This window comes from Trachypithecus francoisi, unplaced genomic scaffold (assembly GCF_009764315.1).
Source record: "Trachypithecus francoisi isolate TF-2019V2 unplaced genomic scaffold, Tfra_2.0 Lachesis_group9, whole genome shotgun sequence".
NCBI lineage: Eukaryota > Metazoa > Chordata > Mammalia > Primates > Cercopithecidae > Trachypithecus > Trachypithecus francoisi.
Genome location: NW_022681474.1, coordinates 53,579,277 through 53,600,200, shown reverse-complemented (window position 1 = coordinate 53,600,200; position 20,924 = coordinate 53,579,277). Strand labels below are relative to the sequence as shown.

The 20,924-nt window shown below is 35.9% G+C and overlaps 1 protein-coding gene across 15 annotated transcripts in view; it reads right to left on the bottom strand.

Moving 5' to 3' along the window:
* Nucleotides 1-1,365: 1,365 nt before the first annotated feature.
* MAPK8 (mitogen-activated protein kinase 8) overlaps nt 1,366-20,924 on the bottom strand; it is a 156,366-nt gene continuing 136,807 nt past the window's right edge. For 4 of the 15 annotated variants that reach the window (XM_033209986.1, XM_033209983.1, XM_033209987.1 and 1 more), the window contains 7 exons: nt 20,334-20,499; nt 16,554-16,625; nt 14,644-14,826; nt 14,224-14,348; nt 13,585-13,648; nt 9,475-9,552; nt 1,366-5,866 (listed from right to left, as the gene is read on the bottom strand). In XM_033209986.1, the coding sequence (XP_033065877.1) occupies nt 5,850-5,866; nt 9,475-9,552; nt 13,585-13,648; nt 14,224-14,348; nt 14,644-14,826; nt 16,554-16,625; nt 20,334-20,499 (705 nt within the window). In that variant the 3' untranslated portion in view covers nt 1,366-5,849. Of the gene's footprint in view, nt 5,867-9,474; nt 9,553-13,584; nt 13,649-14,223; nt 14,349-14,643; nt 14,827-16,131; nt 16,204-16,553; nt 16,626-20,333; nt 20,500-20,924 lie in introns of all 15 variants that reach the window. The other 11 variants (XM_033209978.1, XM_033209976.1, XM_033209979.1 and 8 more) reach the window with 3 other exon arrangements.

Below are 20,924 nucleotides of genomic sequence, written 5' to 3'. Positions count from 1 at the left end.
TCCTCCTCACAAACTACCATGGGTTCCTATCACCTACAAAATAAAGGCAATTCCTGATATTTTCAGGTCTGATCCTCAGCTTGTTTCAATTCCAAACTCCAACATGTCAGTCTTCTCTCCCATTTCTCCCTGTACCCGCACCCATGCCAGGCCGTTCCTCAGTGCTTGCCCGTGCACTCACTTAAATCTGCTTGCCTTTCCTTCAGCCTGGAATACTCTTCTCCAAACCTTCTTTATGCCAAGGCTCAAAACACAGTTTCTTTGTGAAACTCATTTCCTCTAATCAATCCCTGTAGCCAGGTCCTTGGTCTTCCATATACACCATTTCAAGACTCTGTCATCCATTTTCTATTTCCTACTCCCAGCTTCCGGCACACATCTATATCACCTATATGCTTCCATTAATAGATGAAATTAAGTAAAGTACATGTTAGAAACCTAAAATTTACACTGCATATTTGAAGTATCTTGGTTTCAAATGAAGTCCAAAGAAATACTGGTATATAACCTGTAACAGCTAAAAAAAATTTTCTTAAACCACAAAATCACCACAAATCAATCTTCACTTAGATCAACAGACCTTTTTAGGAACAATAATAAAAAAGAAAAAAGAAAGTACCTAAATGAACAAGGATGAATTTATTCCACTTTACAACTGGTGAAAATGAAAAAAAGTAAAAAGTTTATTCTCAACATTCTGACACTTGCTTCTGCTACCCAGTTTCTCCTGGGAGGCCTCTCTATGGTGGTGATGAAACAGCTCAGCAGCCACGCAGCTGATTCAGCAGCAGCGGGCAGCTAGAAGACCAGCCCCTTCCTCTCTGCTCCTCAGAGAAGGGCAGTGAGTTCAGGTGAGGGCAGAGACGGCACGTTGCGGGTCATTTGGAGCAGGAACTGTGCAAAATGGAGTGGCGTCATCACAGCGGCTGGGAAGGTATGCAGCAGGGACCCTGTATTCCCACACAGCAGCACACCCAATGTAGGCAAAGAGCAAATAAGCATGGCAAAAGTTGGAAACATTCAAAGCTAAAATCTCATTTTGAAACAGACCCCAATTTTAAGTACTTCTTTTTGCCAAGTGGTCATGATGGCTATTCTCTCATATGTCTACCACGAACTAGGTTAAGGGCATTGAAGCAAAGTTCCTTTGTTAGATAAAGTTTATCCAGCAATTTCAAACACAAGAAATCCAAGACTAGATCAACCAAATAATCAGAGTTAAAGTTTAGGCTCTTCACAATCTATAAAATCCAAATCTAAGAAACCGGTCCTAGAAAGACCCCATTTATCTCAATCCACAGGCAATCCTAAAATTGCCAAGAAAAACTTTACCACAGATTTTGTTTTCAATGAAAAAACTCTTAATTTCATAATTTTCATACCACTTTTTTATTTAAAATATTATAACCAACTGACATACTAGATAACGTTGTTTACATTCCAGTGGTGCATGTTTAATGACTAGGGCATGAATGATGAAAAATCACAATAATGATCTCAGCATTCCCTAAAAAGTGCCCCATTTTGTTTTGTCTAGAGGAAAGGAGAGGGAACGGAACACAGGGAAGGAGAGGAATGGAGGAGGAATGACATCGCAGAGGAAGAAAAGCAAATGTCAGTTATCATACTCAGGTTTCCAGGTGTGACACCCTGCTGGCCAGGATAAACTGTAATGAGAAAGTAGATGCCACAGTCCAGGGAGACACATAATTCAGTCTAACTTCATTATTCAGCTAAAAGATTAACAGCTTCTCAAAAATATACCAAATATTGGGCCTACAAAAGTAATTTATTTCTTCGTAAAATTTTACTAGGATTTACTCCTTTTGTAAAAGGTAAAGAATGGACTGATATCACGAGCAGGTTTCTACTTACAAAACAGTAATAACGTCAACGAGCACATCTAACACAATTTTCCAAGATATACAGTGAAAGATTTTACATGTGTCTCTTACTGATGTAAGGTATATACTTTACATACTTACTGGTATTGTTTCAACATTGGCTAAAAAGTATTTAACACACATTTATAATTCACTCAGTAAAGATCTAACAGGGCAACAGCTTACTTGGGAAAGCATAGAAAATTAGTGTGAGGTAGTTCAATAAAAGCCTAGTTTAATTTGTAAGTCATTATGAGAATAGGACATTGTGCAAAATTAATCCACAGGTAATATTTCTCAAAAGTTTCAGTAACGAAGAGAATCTAAACTAGAAATGGCCAGAAAGTATTACTCTTACTAGACTCTCCTTAAGAGCACTTAACGAAGAGCAGTCAGTTTGAAATTAATTAGGACTTCTGTTTTCCTTATGAGTTTTCTAATTGTACCCCAAACTATACATTTCTGCTTCAATGCCCTTTACCTCTTCATCTTTCTTGCTATTAAGGAAAAATTAGTTTCCTTTGATTCCGGAAAAACCTAAGAGAGATCAGTAGAAACACAATGCACACAAAAAATGCAACAGGATATGGAGAGGCAACATTTAAGAGGGCTGCTAATGACAGAATGGTGGTGTTTGGTTTACCTACTGGTAAGAAGAGTTAACTGGTGTCTTGGGGCTTCATGCATCCACTCTATAGCTAATGTGTAACTAATGAACAACACTCACAAACTACAACAATATTTTTGAAAATATACTATGTTTTAACCTCAAAATGTTGTGCAGGCTAGTGCCTAGGCAAACACTGAATAGTTAAGTCTTCATATGTGTAGCAGATACTGGCCAATAGTGTAAACCATCTTATCTGTAACCAAGGAAAGAGCTTCACTTTCCTGCTGCTGATTTCACTATCAGACACTGATGTCCTCTTCCCTCCATCTTTCAGACAACACAGCAGGATTAGCACAGAACAGAACAATGACAAGGCTGGCAGGAAAGAGTGCTTCTTCGCACACTGTCAAGCTTCTCTGGATTGTTAAGGGGGTTGTGTGTAGGCTTCTCATTTAACAGGCTGGTGTTTCTCTTAGGAACACCTGGTATGAACACACTGTGCCTTTACCAACTTGGAAGAGTGCACGTCAGGAACAACCAGCAGCCAAAGGTGCAGGACACACTGACAACTGTTCAGCAAGCGGTATGACAGAGCTGAGATGCTCTATTTGTGTACAGTATAACTAAGTGATCCCAACAATACAATGGTTTTACAAATGGCCAGTATATATTAGAGGGAAGAGAACAGTAACCAGGAAGACACAGGTAAAGAATTAGCATCTCTTTCTTAATCTATGAAGATAATAAAAATCTTGGTCAAAATAACTTTCTGATAGTAAGACAGTGAGTATATTAAGTATATAAAATTGAAAAATCAAAATTATAGAAGAAAGGTGGTTTCACACAAGTACTACCTGACAGAAATGTTACTTGTAACTTCTCTTGAGAAAAAAAATGTTTAAGATGCTTAAAGGATTCCAAAATAAAAAGAACCAACACCTATTTAGCTTAACAAATTTAAGAGCAAAATTATATTTAGATGTAGTAATTTAAAACCTAGGGCACACAACATTTAACAAAGAGATCTTGTTTTTAGGATATAATTTGTTAAATATTTTAGTTTACACTAAATAATACGAGTTTGTTTTCTTTGAATTGAACTGAACGTGATGGTTGGCAAGTGGCAGCTGGCGTTTACAACAAATGATACAGTCAGACACCTGGTTTTCCTTACTTAACCAAAATCTGTATCAATAGAGATGGCTTATCAGCAATCAAGCATAAAATATGAGAACCTTCTGAAAGCATGTCTGCTGTGAAAGTGCAACAGTGACATAATCTACGTTACAGAAAATACAGCTAATTGTCAAATTAATATAAACACACTCATTCTCAAATTTCTGCTAAAATTGTGAATCCAATATTTCCTGTCTACAATTCAAGAGGTGTTATAGTCTTAAAACTCTAATTTGTCTAATCAAATTAATGCACCTTGTTGTACTAGAAAAGGGACTGATAAAAAGGCTGGGAAGCTGGAAATCATGACTCTAAGCCATCAAAAACAAACCTGCCATTTCAAAGTACATAAAAAGGCTAATGTATTTTAATCTTAAATATTGCACATTAACAATGATGTAAAATATCTCATTCAAAAGGAATTTTGCACTAAATATATGAATAAAATGCCAAGCAAATTTTCGGACACTGCATGTTAAGCCACACCTGTTCTTCCCGTTGGTCACGAATTCCAAGGGGCTTTCTGCCTAGAACCTTGCTGCTTATGTGAGTATGCATTTCCTAGTTAATTACATGAAATCCCTCTTGTTCCAGAGATCATTTAAAAGGTGCCTGGGTCTATTACAGACAACGTATTTCAGAAATAAAGAGACTTCAAAGACATTTTACTTGGGAAAAGTTCAGTTATAGAGAAATAATTCTGCAGATAGAAAATGTAAACAGTTAACATACACTTGTCAGGAGCAGCACCATTCTTACACTACTCGACATCCACATTGCATGTTATGTTGAAAATCAGGTATAAAAAAATAAAAGACTCAGACTAAATAACCACCATTTATGCCTGCTCTGCTCAATGTGAAGAAACAGTCCTTAGAAAATGACATCCTATATATGGCTGTGTGCTACTATTTTCAGATGAACGGTATATATTGCTCATTTGATACATCACCTGCACAAATCTAGGTAGGCTTTGGAACCTCCCAATAGCTAGTATAAATATGATTATGCTACAAGTAGAATCAAATGGCCTGAAACACCAGAACAACTGGTGTTCAACTGACAGACACTCCAAGTAATAGGAAACTGGAAAGGTCCAAGGGCCCGAAGCTGCAGGAGAGGGAAAGACTAGACTCTAGAACATTGCTGGGACCTACAGCCTGAGTAGATTAACTCAGTGTATACAAAAACAGGCTCATAGCTAGTAGAAGTGAACCATCTGTTTATTTGCATTGAAATGTGTTATTCATGAAGTATCCTCTTGACTTTATGTGATCATAAACTGAGCATGCCACAAATTTGCAGAATACACCATGTTCTTTTTACTTATTTCTGTTGGGTAGGGTGGGGACATAAGGTGGTGGTAGACGCCCAGCATCTTCAAAGACATGCTCTGAGTTATTCTGCCACTTAGATGACGGGGCTTTTGCCAAAATTGAGTAGGATTGCCTACCAATTCTTGTAACTAAATTAGGATTGGCAAGTAGCAAAATTGGAGGTCTCCTAACACGTTCATCATTTACAGTAGTTATTCCTGAATATAACTGGCTACAAGTTATTTTCCCTCACTCCTCTGGGGTTATTTCATTGATAAGCACATAACCCTGAAGGATAGTATCATGAACAAAACATCTGAAATAAATTCTAATAAAAAAACTATAAAAATCTTAAATAATTCATGATATAGGCAAGTCACCACATAATAGTTGCTTTGATAAACAAAATCTTACAAATTCAGTTAAAAAAATCAGCAGCATAAGATAAAGCAAATATGCAAAAAATTTAAAACATGATAAAATAATTAGGTTTACATTATACAGTTAATTACAGCAAAAAATACAATACAGTTTTGTTGCTGTTTTGAAACACAACTTAGGTTTTAAATTACATCACTTGAAATTAAAAAAAATAAACTACTTTACTACAAAATGAATTCTACATTTTTTGAAAAATCACTCAAAAATAAGACCACTGAATTGTTTTCAAAGTAGTTCTATCAATGACTAACCGACTCCCCGTCCCTCCCCCCCCCCACGGCCCAAGTAGTCATCTACAGCAGCCCAGAGGCCCAGCTGATGCTTCTAGACTGCTGTCTGTATCCGAGGCCAAAGTCGGATCTGTTGACATTGAAGACACATCATTGACAGATGACGATGACGATGGATGCTGAGAGCCATTGATCACTGCTGCACCTGTGCTATGAGAAACAAAACAGCAAATCAGTTGCAGACAGCTGCAGATCGAGCTACTTGCACTGCACTGCCTGCCTCTAGTGGTAATTTTTTCTCTTGGGTTTAGAAGGCTCACTAAAAATAATCGCAAATGATATCCAACACACTAAAAAACACTCTTCATTGACAGCTATGAGGTGAGAATTCTGAAAATGTCTAGAATCGTGGAGTCCTATCCTTTCAATGAATGTGTTTTTCAGTTTAAGACAAGAATTTACATCTGAGCCACATTTAGAAATGGTCCTGCAGCAAGATCCACAAATGGGCTTCAGGGTATGTGTGAATACTGCTGATAATACATGCAAAACTGTCTGTAATGCCTTTTTTTGGACAGAAGATCTTAAAGGACTGTATAACTACAAAAGTTAAAAGCTACTTCCCTACAAAAAAGTCTTTATAGCTTCGCACTAAAAAGGAAAAATTCAAATGATTCAAATTTGAAACAAGATGTACTTCTGGCACATCTTGTTTTAAAGCAAGCGCCAAGACAAGGAATAAAAATAATTTTAACAGGAAGAAACCTTAATTCAACTGCCCCAGTTTATACGAGGTTATGGGACATGCTAGTGTCACTCAAATGGCCTAGTTAAGTAAACTTGGGTCTTCTTATTTCTACTCTAATACTTGATAAGTAGAAATATGGATTTATTAAATAGATAAAGTAGGAGCAAACAGTTTCTTTTGCCGAAAGTATTACCTAACAAGGACTTCCTGAATTTTGAAAAGTAACACGAATACCTGAGCTTGAGACAGAAATCCTCTCAAGGAGATTGGTTTAGGAAGGGGACAGGAATGACTTACACTGGGGAATAGAGAAAAAAGGTAACTCATGCACTAGGCTAAGTACTTTTAAACCACATGAACACTAAATAAAGGTCATTCCAAATTTGAATAACGCAAGTTACTTAAAAGCTCTCAAGGATACATTTATGAAATAAAATCAATGGTCTTCAAACAGAACACTGAGCAGAATTTCTGAGGGTGAGGTTCAGGCACCCAACGATGCTGAAACCAAATGGGCTGAAAACCACTGCTCCTGAATCCAGCATCTGTATTTGAGATCATCCCTCCATTCTGTCCAGATAAGCAATAAAACACTTCAATATGAAAGGTCCTCTGCGAGCTTTTCTTCAAATGCAAAAAGAAAACTGGCAGTGTAGTGGGAATAGGAAAATCTTTGGGGGGGGTACTGGGAGACAGAAAGGAATGGAACCACAAGAGACAAAGCAGGTGATGGGAGTTGAAACAGAAGAGAAAAGCAGGATGAGTATTTCAGGCCTGAGAGATGAGAGGTAAAATAGGTGATAATCTCCTAGACCCAAGAGAAGTCCATTAGCTTCCCAGTCAGAGTGAAACTGAGATAGTATATTCTTTTTAGTTCAGTCAATACTCGGAATGAGCCTTTTCTGACTGAACAGTATAATACATCTGTGTAACATACATAGTACACAATGGCTAGTTTCTAAGACTTGTACTGAAACATTCAAACCATAAAAGGGCTCCAACATATACAATTTTTATATATGCCTCTAGTTCAGGGTCTATTATTTTATCCAAATGTTTTAATCTGATAAAAATTAAATTTTAAATGCATTAACTTTTTAATCTAAAAATCAAGTACCGAAGGAAAAAAAACCACACTTGTTTTCTCTTTAAAGCAATACAGTAAATTCTCAAATATCTGAATGGTAATAATATGGAAAATCGTTAGTCTCAGGTGGGTCATTCCTCTCTCAAGTGAGTCTCTACACACTCAAGGCAGGCAAACTTAACTTTACTATTAGCCAAACCAAAATAAAGATAGGAAGGCACTCAAAGGGGAAAAAGAATAAAATTCATTTTAAAAATCAAGTGGAAATGGTACTATGGTTATCTGATATTTTGATTTACCAAGCACTACTCCTTTTGTTTTAGTACATAATCAAGAGCTGAATATTTTCATAACAGCTTAATTTGCTAATACTCGTCTTTGCAAGCTATAACTGAGGATCCAGAAAATGTCTAGAAACCTCAATTTCTTTTCCACTGACTTATTTTGTGATCATAAGCAGTGTTGGACTAAGATTCAAATTATTCACTTACAAATTAAGAACAAATACAACGGCTCTAACTCATGAGATTACTACATTTGCTCAAACATCTGGCACTCCAGCTGTGCCACTCAATTGGATAGTATGCTAAAGTATAAAACTGTCCCACATAATGAACTTTCCAAATCCCACCTGAGCCTCCATCATGAACAATTCAGTTATACTACTACTATGTAGCAATACAAAGCTAATTAATTACATGAAGCATTTATAATAGAGCTTTAAATTTGTTAGAAGTAAACTGTAGAGAAAAGTCCATTTCCAAAATAGGTAAAAGCTGTCAAAACCCATTTATATTTTCAACAGGATCTACACTATAATCTGGAAGACTGCATTCTTGATCAAAGATTTAAAATATACAACTCTAACATATATAACCAAAAATGTCAAAGTAATCCACAAAAAATGGCTTAAACAATTATGTTTATAGTCACCATAGTTTTAAAAAACCTTACCCATATACAACATGCTAGATACATCTATGTTTTTCCTCAAAAGTAGAAGTTTCTGAGGAATTAAAATGGCACAGTTTTACTTCAAAATCAAGACCTATCTTTTCAAATACTACTCACTCTTCAAGGCTCAGCTCAATTTCACCTCCTTCATACAACTGTCCTAACCTCTGTAGCCAGAGAAGTCTCTGTTGCCAGCCAGAAACAAAATGGGAGGCTGAAAAAACCACACACTCTGAAGTTATTGTATTAGTTCATCTACATAATAGATTTGGAATCTTACGTTATTTCAAATTTCTGAACTTCAGTTTCCTCAGCCATAACGTGTGCGATAATCCTATACCTTAGGGTCTTAGGGGCTGAATGAAATAAAGTATATAAACCACCAGTGTCTGTCACGTGGTATGTACTTAATGTACATGTTACCTGCCATTTAACTTTTCCCCTCTATTCTTTATACTTTTACTTGTACTAACATTAAATATAAGATCAGCTTATGATAAAAAAAAGTTTTAACTCCTACAAACCCAGTTCTCTTCTTAGAGAAAGAATACCTTCTAGTGATGGTTTTAATGTTATTGCCTTCATTCAATAAATCAACAATATCATTTTGAAAGACAGCAACTTGGTACTACATGTACTAAATTTTGCAGTGAAGCTTTTATTTATCCAAAGTAAAGACTGTCAACATCACAGAAAGGTATGTATATTGAATTTTGAGAAGTTTCTTCTTTAAAGACCCAGCAACAATGCCAACAAAGTTTTTAAATTTCTGTTCTTCAACAGAATGTCAATATCATAGAAAAAGATGTGCATCTTATGAACAGTTACCGATATATTAGTATAATGTATTAATAGAAAAGTGTGTCAGTGCTTCCAAATTTCACCAAACAAACCGTATTTCCTTATACTTATTAAGCTTGGAATAATGATGATTTTGTAAGTATGGGAAGAACTGCAGGTTTCAGGCCACTGAAGATTACAACACAAGAAGTAAACTGTAATCTTAACCAAGCTTATATTGTAACCAACCTAAAGGAGAGGGCTGCCCCCGTATAACTCCATTCTTGGTTCTCTCCTCCAAGTCCATAACTTCCTTATATATCAATTCTGTAAAAGAAGTAAACAAAAATGAACTTTTCAAAGTCTAAGAGCCAATCTCACAACGCATGTATGGTTTAAGTGGAAATTTTTATACATGTGAAGTACTTCAAACAGTGTCCTTACAATGACAGTCAGTTAAGTGTCAGCCTAAGATTCAAGGATGTTAATAACAATTCCTTGACACTCAACAATGGACCATATCGAAAGGAAGTACTAATCTTTCCTGTAACCACTGTTTCTCAGGTTGGTTTGATGGTGCTGGGGTAGAAGCTTTCTTTTTCACTCTACCAGCAACTTGTACTACAGCATATCATACCACATATCATTCTGTACTACCATCTGTCTCAGGGAGGGCTTGAACCATGTGTCTTACTGACTTCCATTTCCTGAGCCCTGGAATAGAGCCTGGCGCACTGTGGGTACTCAACTAGATAAATGCTACCAAGATTTAAATCACAGTATGCAAAAGCTTCATTAATCAGAATGAAAGATAAACACATTTTTATTGGAGGAAAAGAAACAGGTAAGCTACATTTCAACTCCTTATGAGTAAGCATGGTTATCACTTCCAATAACATTTCTCCATGGGAATCTATCTTTTTCTCTTATCAGGCTTCTGGACAGCAAGCAGACCACTGCGACAACTGTTGCAACTGAAGAGAGACACTGGGAGCTGCTCTGCTGGTATCAATATATGCGCCTCCTGTCTTACATTCTTCACTTATATTATCATCAGAAGTGATTCTGATGTTAAATGTGATGTGCCATGTGAGTCTGAATGTCTACTTAAGAATCTTCGGCCAGGAGTGGTGGTTCATGCCTGTAATCCCAGCACTTTGGGAGGCCGAGGCGGGTGGATCACCTGAAGTTAGGAGTTTGAGACAAGCCTGACCAACAAGGTGGAACCCCATCTCTACTAAAAATAAAAAATTAGCCGGCGTGGGGGCAGATGCTTGTAGTCCCAGCTACTCAGAAGGCTGAGACAGGAGAATTGCTTGAACCTGGGAGGCAGAGGCTACAATGAGCTGAGATTGCGCCACTGCACTCCAGCCTGGGCAATGGAGTGAGGCTCCATCTCAACAACAACAAAAAAGCAAAAACAAACAAACAAAAAACCTTCTTAAGGTTCTTAAGTAGACATTCAGACTCACAAGGCACACCACACGTTAACCTTAATGGTGGATGCCACATCATCACCACTATTTATCATCTTCTTTGGGTCATGGAATCTTCTGAGAATTGTAAAACCCTCTTCTGAGAAAAACATACAAACAAAAAATATTGCATCGAATTTCAAGGAGTCTGTGTTAATTCCTGAAGAAGAAAATTCTGACAAAGAATCCCTGATTACAGAGTATGACATTTATATTGGTAATAAGGTAAAACAAGAGAATATGTTGGAATGAACAACAACTGGACATAAGTTTGTTTGTTACAGTAACTTAAGGCTTGAAAGGAGAAAAATAGAAAGCACTGATAAAGGAGAGAATAAGAGATGGTTTTCTTCAAAGAAACAAAAAGGAATGATAAACATTTGCAATAGGATTTTTTGAGAGAGAAAATAAGCACTCCTCTGGGAAAAAGCACAAAGAGGTTAAGGCAGAAGAACTGAAACTAACTAGAAGTACTAACTAGGCAAAGCCATCTGTAATTAATGGCTTTGGCAATTAATTTTTCTTTCTGCTATGAGCTAAAACTCTTAAGTAGATCTTGAAAAAGGCAGTCTGTGGGTAATTACTGACATGCACCTGGGGCTAGGAGTAAGAGATACAGAATAAAGGTAAATGTTTTTAAAGCAATCAAAACCCCCAAATATATTCTTATACAAATGAAAACACTGTATCTCAGATTTTAAGATGTACTTTTTTTCAGTTTAAACTCTGAAACGGACTACATCTTATAATCAACAGTGCTGGACAACTGAGTGTTTTTTTTTTTCTTTGTGGCACATAATGGTGTGCCTTACAACTGCTGGACTATTAAGAGTCTATGACCAACCTGGACAACAGAGTGAAACCCCATCTCTACAAAAACTAAAAAAAAAAAATTAGGCTAGGTGCAATGGCTTAAGACTTATAATCCCAGCCCTTTGGGAGGCTGAGGCAGGAGGATCACTTAAGCCCAGGAGTTTGAGACCAGCCTGGGCAACATAGTGAGACCCTGTCCCCCCCCCAAAAAAATTAGCCAAGTGTGGTGGATCACACCTGTGATCCCAGCTACTGGGGAGGCTGAGGCAGCAGGATCACTTGAGCTCAGGAGTTTTGATGCTGCAGTGAGCCATGATCATACCACTGCACTCTAGCCTGGGTGACACAGTGAAACCTTGTCTCAAAACAAAACAAAACAAAAAAGTAAGATTCTATAAAATACTTCATGGACTATTGTAAATTAGTAGGATGTAAAAATATCAGGTTAATGCTTTCATACATACTCAGTACAGAGCTATATCTGTATACATATTCAAACGCATATTACATATTCAAATGCAGCAGACTCTATCCAATTTTACTGTTTTGTCATTTTTTTAACTTTATCATGGGCTCTGCTAACCATGGGCTTCCCAAAGTTCACAGAAAATCAATCTCTAAATCTCTTCAATTTCTAAGAAGAAAGAATCAAATTCATCCTTAGCAAAATGGGTTACTTATTCATGTTTATACCTCCCCAGTCCACTCTGGCTTCCCAGGATTTTTTTTTTTTTGAGACAGAGTCTCGCTCTAGCCCGGGCTGGAGTGCAGTGGCCAGATCTCAGCTCACTGCAAGCTCCGCCTCCTGGGTAGCTGGGACTACGCCATTCTCCTGCCTCAGCCTCCCGAGTAGCTGGGACTACAGGCGCCCGCTACCTCGCCCGGCTAGTTTTTTTTTTGTTTTTTTTTTTTGTATTTTTTAGTAGAGACGGGGTTTCACCGTGTTAGCCAGGATGATCTCGATCTCCTGACCTCGTGATCCGCCCGTCTCGGCCTCCCAAAGTGCTGGGATTACAGGCTTGAGCCACCGCGCCCGGCCTGGCTTCCCAGGATTTAAAGACAACTCTTAATAACAGGTCTTCTGCCTCTATTTTAAGATGAGGTAAAATGCAGGGGGCGGTGTAGGAGGGTGGGATGAAGGGGGAGTGATTTACTCAAAGTCACACAGTTACAAAAGTGATCAAAACACTGAAGGACAACAACACAAATGGAAGTAAATGGGACCTAAACATTACCTGGCCCACATGTCCCAGGGGACCTTTCGAAGAAATATTTGAACACTTCCATGACTATCAAAGCATGATTAATTTCAGCCACATTCATAAAATAGAATAAAACTACTATATTAGATTTACAAATATTAAAAATTAACTCATTCTGTTGGCAAGGGTGAGGGTAAAGAGAGACTCCTATATAATATGGATGGAAGTGTACACTAGTACAATTTCTTTGGAGAGTAATTTGGAAATAACTGAAAAATATCCTTTGGCTCAGCACATCTCCTTCTAGGATTTTTCTGCCAGGTATGTTCTCATATGTGAACATGAATACTGCCGAGTTGTTTCTAACAGGAATAAACTGGACACAATTTAAATGGTCATCAAGAGGGAGATGGATATACAGTGTGACACATTCATACAGCAGAACACTAATCAGTTATTAAAGCAAGAGAGGCATATATGTGAACCAAAAGAGAATAAACTTCCAGATATCTGAAAGTATCAACAAAGCAAGTACATATAGCATACACCGTACACAACCATACATGATTTTAAAAGGGTGGAAGAAGAGAGGTGGGAGACACTAAACACATTTGTATGTTCACACACCATAGAAAACATGAGAGAGAGCACTAATGTGTCTGTGTCTGGGGTGGGAAACTTGGGAACTTAAGATTAAGTTAAGGAAGGAAGCAGACTTACTGTCCACTTATGTAAAAATATTAATTAATATTAACAAATTTCAGTTATGCACAGAAAATGTCACAAATTTCTCTAACATGACAATAAATCACCATATAAAAACCAGAAGCTCCTTCGCAGTTTTCCCTATAAGAATCTGACGAATGTACCTTTCCACTCTTCTATTGTGTGTTCCCTTTCATCTAACTGCTTGTCAGGGATCTTTGGTGGTGGCTGAAAAACACAAGGCAATAATAATCGAGTCAGTATGCTGGGAGTATTTTAACTCTTTGTAGTTATTTGAAATATTAGCCAGACAGATGACTTATAAAAATGTATCATTAGATCAAGACTGATCAATCATCAACTTTCTTATATAGACAGAATAGGAAGACTCCTTCATTGCAGGAAAAAAAATGTTTAACTGTCTTTTTCTTTTCTTCCAGCTCTTGAAATTGCCACATTTTATTTACATCATAGATCATAGAATTCCGTTTTCCTTAGGATATAGTAATTTCTTTTATAATTGAGTTAGGATGTTCCCTCAGAGCATTCAACATTCTAGTTCTCTGGTTAGGGTATCCAGACAAGATTGCAAAAAACAGTGGGAGGTGACTTTATTTTGTGTAGGAGGGACTCAAATATGCTCATTAGTTTATTATTTGACGTAGTTTTCATGAAGAAACAGAAAAACATCATCATCATGTATCTACATTTTTATTTAAAATTAAAAGGTTTCCTCCAAACCTAACTGTAATTCTAACTCTAAGAATGCAGTATGTTCTGTAAACATTAAGAAAATAACTTACAGCTTCTGCTTCAGAAGGATCATACCAGACATTGATGTACGGGTGTTGGAGAGCTTCATCTACAGAGATCCTTTTAGATGCATCTATTACCAGCATTTTGGATAACAAATCCCTTGCCTGACTGGCTGCAAACATAATGATGTTAATGTACATATATTTGTAAAGGTTCTCAAATTATTAATAACTTTCAGCAATTTGAGATTTATTTTAAAAGCATATGTTTTAAAAATATTACTGTAAAATTATTTTATACATCTGACTAAAATATATAAAATTCAAGAAAAAAAAACCTCATTTTTTTTCCCACCATCCAGAGAAAACCTTGGGTTATGTCCCATAAGAATATGAATACATATAAACACACAAACACATACACACACACTCCAAATGGGATTAAATTTATATATTTGTAAAAAGTACCTTTAAGTTTGTTGTGTTCCGAGTCAGCTGGGAAAAGTACATCAGGGAAGAGTTTTTCGAAGCTATATCCAGCATATTTAGGTCTGTTTTCAACATAAGTCCTTACTGTTGGTTGCAGTTTCTTCATGAATTCAGGACATGGTGTTCCAAGCTGTTCAATAACTTTATTCCACTGATCAATATCTAATATCAAGTAGCTAAGAAAAATACTCCATAACTAATGTTCAACACATTAGTCATATTCATATTATAAGAAAATAGAAATTTTAAAAATCCTAAGAAAGGATGTGGCAGTTACAAATTTTATATGTCACAGGCACCTTGCAAAAGGCAATGATTGTAGATGGACAGAAATGATCAATAAATAAGCTTTGTTAATCTTATTTATTGTGTGTGTTCATACTAACTGATTTTACCTTAAAATGGAAGCTTAAACTCACAAATTCTAAATAAAATTATAAGTAACTAAGAATAATGACAATTACTATCCACAGTGGCTCTAACTGCAAACTGCACCCAATGCTATAATAATACACAAAATGTTTCCTTTTCTGTCAGTTTATCAGAAAACATGATTGTATCTCCTAGACAATATTTCTAGAACACATCCTGCTTTACTGAGTTTTCTACATTAACAGAAAATAACCAGTTGCAATAAAAATAAAGGCTTCTATAAAAGCGGCATTATCTTTTGCCATTCTTTGTTCAGTTTATGTTTAAAAAAATTTTCTAAAGCTCTGATGCTTATAAAAAAGATTCAGTTTTTTGGTAAGTTGTAAGGTTGGGATTTCTTGGTCTCCTTTCCTCTAGTCTTTACACTCCAGGAACCTGAAGGCCAAGGCCTAAAACTCACTTATCATAATCTTGTGAATATGGCTTTTTCCATTCTTCCTCCTGAAACAATTCTAAGTGTTACTAGCTGATAAACACATAACAAATCACTGTTAATATAAATATTAAAACTAGTGGGATGAACAAAAAGCATGAATCCAAAGCTATCGTCACCACATAAAATTACTACTGCTGAAATTCTCAGATGAAAGGGTTATGTTATGTAAGTAATGAGACAACAATCAAAAGACATAAACCACATAGAACATTAACAAAAAGGAGGTGGGGGACAAAACAAAAGGATGGCCAGAAGCAACAGACAGCTCCAAAATTCATATTAAGTTGTACGTATTTCTAGACTTAAGTGTATAATTATTAGAAATTTTTAATGCAAGCCATGACTTTTGATTTAGGTTAAATAAATCAACTCAAAGCTAGCCAGTAATTGTGCATAATTACAATTGAGCAGGGTTCTGAACTAACATATGAAACAACAAATGAGGGAAAGAAAAGTCTATGTCAAATAGTAGGTGGTATTTTAAGAGTAATTTAACAATATATTAGGGAGAGACAAAATACATTACACCTGACCAAACTGAAGTGCTATCATACATTTTGACCTTTAGAAACTACATTTTAGGCCAAAGATAAGGATACGATCTGTACCTGGGAACAAAACACCACCTTTGATCATTTCTCCCATGATGCACCCAACTGACCAAATGTCAACTGAAAACAAAATGCAATGACATTAACAAAGATTCTGGTTAAAATAAAAAAAATAAAATAAAGAAAATCACACACACCATGTATACTTTAAAATTATAAAAAGCAGTATAAAATAAAAATGAGTGACAGTGAATGTGCTCTGACTACCAGCAGAGACTGTATGTCCTACTGCCAGATGCAGCCTACAAATATTTCAGCTTCTTATCTCAACAATTTTTGAACTCTAATAGCCACAAACTTTATGCCTGTTTAAAATCCCATCTGTATAAATGTAGCATATCCATTTTCATTAGAGAACATAAAGAAGTTCATCGCCTAACTAATTAACTGCTGCAGCAGCACAAGGATACAGTCCCTTCCTGGAAAGAGGATTTTGTGGCAAACCATTTCTCCCATAATGCACCCCACAGACCATAAATCCACTATATGTTTGCAGCACAAAAGAAGGAAAAGCAAAGCAAAAGGTCATTAAAATCAAAGAAGCATAATATGACTGCATTATATAAAAACTGCAAAACATCACAAAAAGAAAAAAGTGACCATAACTTTAGCTCATGAATAATTTAAAACACAAATTATTTTTTGTAAGTCTGGTTCACAAAAGAAAATGTAAAGTGTGGCATTTTAACTACATATCTAATTTCAAAGTGAGAGCTACGCACAGAAATTGCATAAATAGAAAAACCCTGCATGTTTTGTCCCTGAGAACTTGTTTATAAAATATGAAACAGAACCAAACACGAACTTTGTAAATAAAAATGTACATGAGGTAGTAAAATTATAAAAATAAAATCTTTATACTATACTATTTAGAAGTTCAACTGTGCATTATACTCTCTAAGTTAAATAAAAGAAAAAAGCATGAGAAAATAATTCAGCATATTCAAATATTTAACAGAAATAATCTCTATGAATAATTACAATAAAAAAGTTAATCTAAAGCTCTTTAGATTTTTTAAACTGGATTTCCCAAATATATTTAATTGAGAAGTGCTACGCTTGTTCTGAATTAAAAGTCCATTTGTTTTCTTGGCAACATCATGCTACATTTACCCTACTATCCCAAAAGGAACAAGTGCACAGAGAATTAACAACTAATCAAGGAAAACTGTAAGAGAAATGTATTTCATGTTTCCTACCTGAAGTTTTTTAAACCCATAAAACCAAACTGCTTTTGATTTAAGAAGTTAGTTTTGGCTAGACACAGTATGACAGTTTCCACAAATTGACTATCTAGAGTCTCCTGGAAGACTTACTGATGACCCTTGCCAACTGTAAATGGGAATCCCAATCAATGTTGACAAGAATCTGCTAGACACAGAAACAGACAATTGGGAATCTCCAACTACTTAGGGAAACTGACAGTACACCGTGGCATTTTATGACTTTGGGTTTGACGATCACACAAAAAGGAGAGAGTAAGTGCTTGCAGTTTAATAGGAAAAGAGGGAAGAATGAGCAATTTAGAAGGAAAAGCCTTAGAAACTTGCATTTGGTTGTGACATCTGAAGGTCCAAATTCTTTAAAATGACAAGAGGAAAACAGCACAAATAGATGTCAGAAAGAGATGTGCCCTTTACTCATGTTAAAGGACTTAGAAAATTAAAGCCTGTACTTTCTAATACAGTACATTCTTACTAAAAGGCTGCCAGTTCACTGAAGAATCTTAGGCGCTAAATTGGGAATTACTTTTGGAAATACTGTGGAACTAAAGTTTCCCTACAATTTCATATTAAAATGAATGAACATTTTTATATTTATGTCATGGTTCAGCTTTCAAGGATAAGATTTTAGAAAAAAAAGTTAATATTTATAAATTAGTACCTCAGAGAAAAATTTTTTCTAAGGTTTTCCTTTTTGACAAAAATCTATTGGAATAAATCTTCTCTACAGATTTTAAAGAGAATGTTAAACTTTAAATATCCAGCATATAACTTATGTTGGTAACTTCCAGAAAAGCCTATTTTTAAACAAAAGTATTTTGAAAGCTGCAAGCATGAGAGAAGATATTATCTGGGCCAGTGAAGACTAGGAACATAAGTCTGATTCATGCACAACTCTAGTTTTAAGCGAACTGCTTAGTCGATTAAGCAGTTAAAAATATATTGATTACACTGCTTTCCAAAATGCTCTGAGTAGACTGTAATAAAAGGCACATAAAGCAAAGTTGTTAAAATGGGTGGGAGGCTGGGCATGGTGGATCACCTAAGGTCAGGAGTTCGAGACCAGCCTGGCCAACCTAATGAGACCCCGTCTCTACTAAAATACAAAAATTAGCCAGGCGTGGTGGCACGCGCCTGTAATCCCAGCTACTCAGTAGGCTGAGGCAGGGGAATGACTTCAAGCCGGGAGGTGGAGGCTGCAGTGAACCAAGATGGTACGACTGCACTCTAGCCTGGGCGACAGAGTGAGACTCCATCTCAAAAAAAAAAAAAATAATAATAATAAATAAAATGAGTGTGAGGTGTCATTAAAAGGAGGAAGTACTTATGTTTAACCTTGCTGGCTAATGTAGTTATAGTCATTAAGAATTACATTTGACTCCATTTCCTAGGGTGGGAGTGGGAAGGCAAGAAAGTGATCTACATAATTTTTAACTAAGAGAGGAACCACATGTCAGTTCTTTTTTTTTTTAATTTTTTTTTGAGACAGTCTTGCTTTGTCTCCCAGGCTGGAATACAGTGGTGCAAATCTCGGCTTACTGTAACCTCCACCTCCCGGGTTCAAGTGATTCTCATGCCTCACCTCTGGAATAGCTGGGACTACAGGTGCACACCACCACACCTGAGTAATTTCTGTACTTTCAGTAGAGACAGGGTTTTGCCATGTTGCCCAAGCTGGTCTCGAACTCCTGGCCTCGGGTGATCCATAAGACTCGGCCTCCCAAAGTGCTGGGATTACAGGTGTAAGCGACCATACCCAGCCTCAATTCTTTATATGACAGTTTTTCTTAGTGCTAATTTCTGGCAGGGAGCTATCCTAAGATCATATTTATAGGACACTGACACATAACACCGTATCTATGACAATCACAGCAAATGCAAAAGCAATATTTGTGCTGGTGGGTCACTTGAAGTTATCAATTCTCGAAAAAAAAAAAAAAACCCTTCAAATTTCAGATAGAGAGTAAGTAAAAAGAACAGCATATTTACTTAAGTATAAAAAATTAATAGCAAATGTTTAAAGTATTTGTTTTTAACCAGTTCAGAAAATCAAGCTCAGCTTAATTGTATATTTTATTTAAAACAATCTTAAAAGTTGACTTATTACAATTTCCTGATTCAAAATGAACTGCTATTCCAGATTCCTTGCCAGAAAAAATGTCTAGGTTTTATTCTTGGTAGTATTTTGGATGAAGTCACCACATTTTTTAAAATGATGGTTTATTTCCATAAAATCTCATGGTTATTAGCAGATTTATTCATCTCCTACATTTCTAAGACTCAACAAAATTTCTTCCTAAATTAAATATAAGTAGGTATATCCATAAAAAATATTTAAATTCATGATCTACATGCCAGATAATTTTGTTCAACATTGATTCTTAGGTCAATTGATACAGTCGGATATACCCACACAAAATACTAAAAGTCATTTCCTTAAGGCTGGACACAAGGTTTTAATGAAACTTTACTGCTTCCTTCAAGAGGTCACCTTAATTATCCAGCAGCTTTGCAGAGGCCTTAACGTACCTCTTAAAGTTTATGATGAGTGCTACCGCTATGATCTTTAGTTTCATGGGGTTGGAAATATGGGCAAATATCACTGATGTACACTAATAATAAACTGTCAGTACACTCTACACATCCCTGAGACCATGTTAGAAATGTTCACTTTCAAGTTATAGGCAAACAAAGAGCATAAATTCTGTCTCAGGGCCATGGCAACAAATTCTTTATCCAATGGTAGTACTGATGGTATATATCTGTATTTAAACAAGTAAGGGCCCCAAGTTTTTCCAAACATTTATGACAAAATTTATAGTTACCTGCAAACTTTGGATACACATTTCAAACAATGGTACATATTTAATTCAATGTTCTTCAGCTTAAGTATTTACATAAAAATTCTAATGAATAAAGAAAAAAAGCTAAATCAGAAAAATATTTCAAATAAATGTGTGTGCTGACCGTTTTCCTTGTAGCCCATGCCAAGGATGACCTCGGGTGCTCTGTAGTAGCGAGTCACTACATAAGGCGTCATCATAAAACTCGTTCCTGCAGTCCTGGCCAGACCGAAGTCAAGAATCTTCAAAGTGCAGTCAGATTTTACTACTATATTACTGGGCTTTAAGTCCTTCAGAAAATAAAAATTAAAAAATGACTGCCATGATATATATGAAAATCCTACAGTTCACAATAAAGTTATACTATCCCTTGAAAACATTCATGTTAACTCTTCATTTTTCTCACTGTAATATTACTGCACTGATTGATCATTACAAGGCAAACCTGAGAAGTCAGCTTTATGGGATTTAAAATTTATGAATACATACAGTTATTAGAGAAGTTAGTAATGTTTTAATCGTTAGAAATTATGATTAGCTAGACATTTTTGGTTAAATAGAGGGGATTTGAAAAGACATTGCAAAGCTCACATAAAAAACTACTATAGTAAAAGAGTGGTAAGTTAGCATTTATATTCATTTGCACAACACATTACCAATATTTTTTAAATCTCATTTTAAAGTCACAATAAGCTTTATACAGATGTTATAAGTC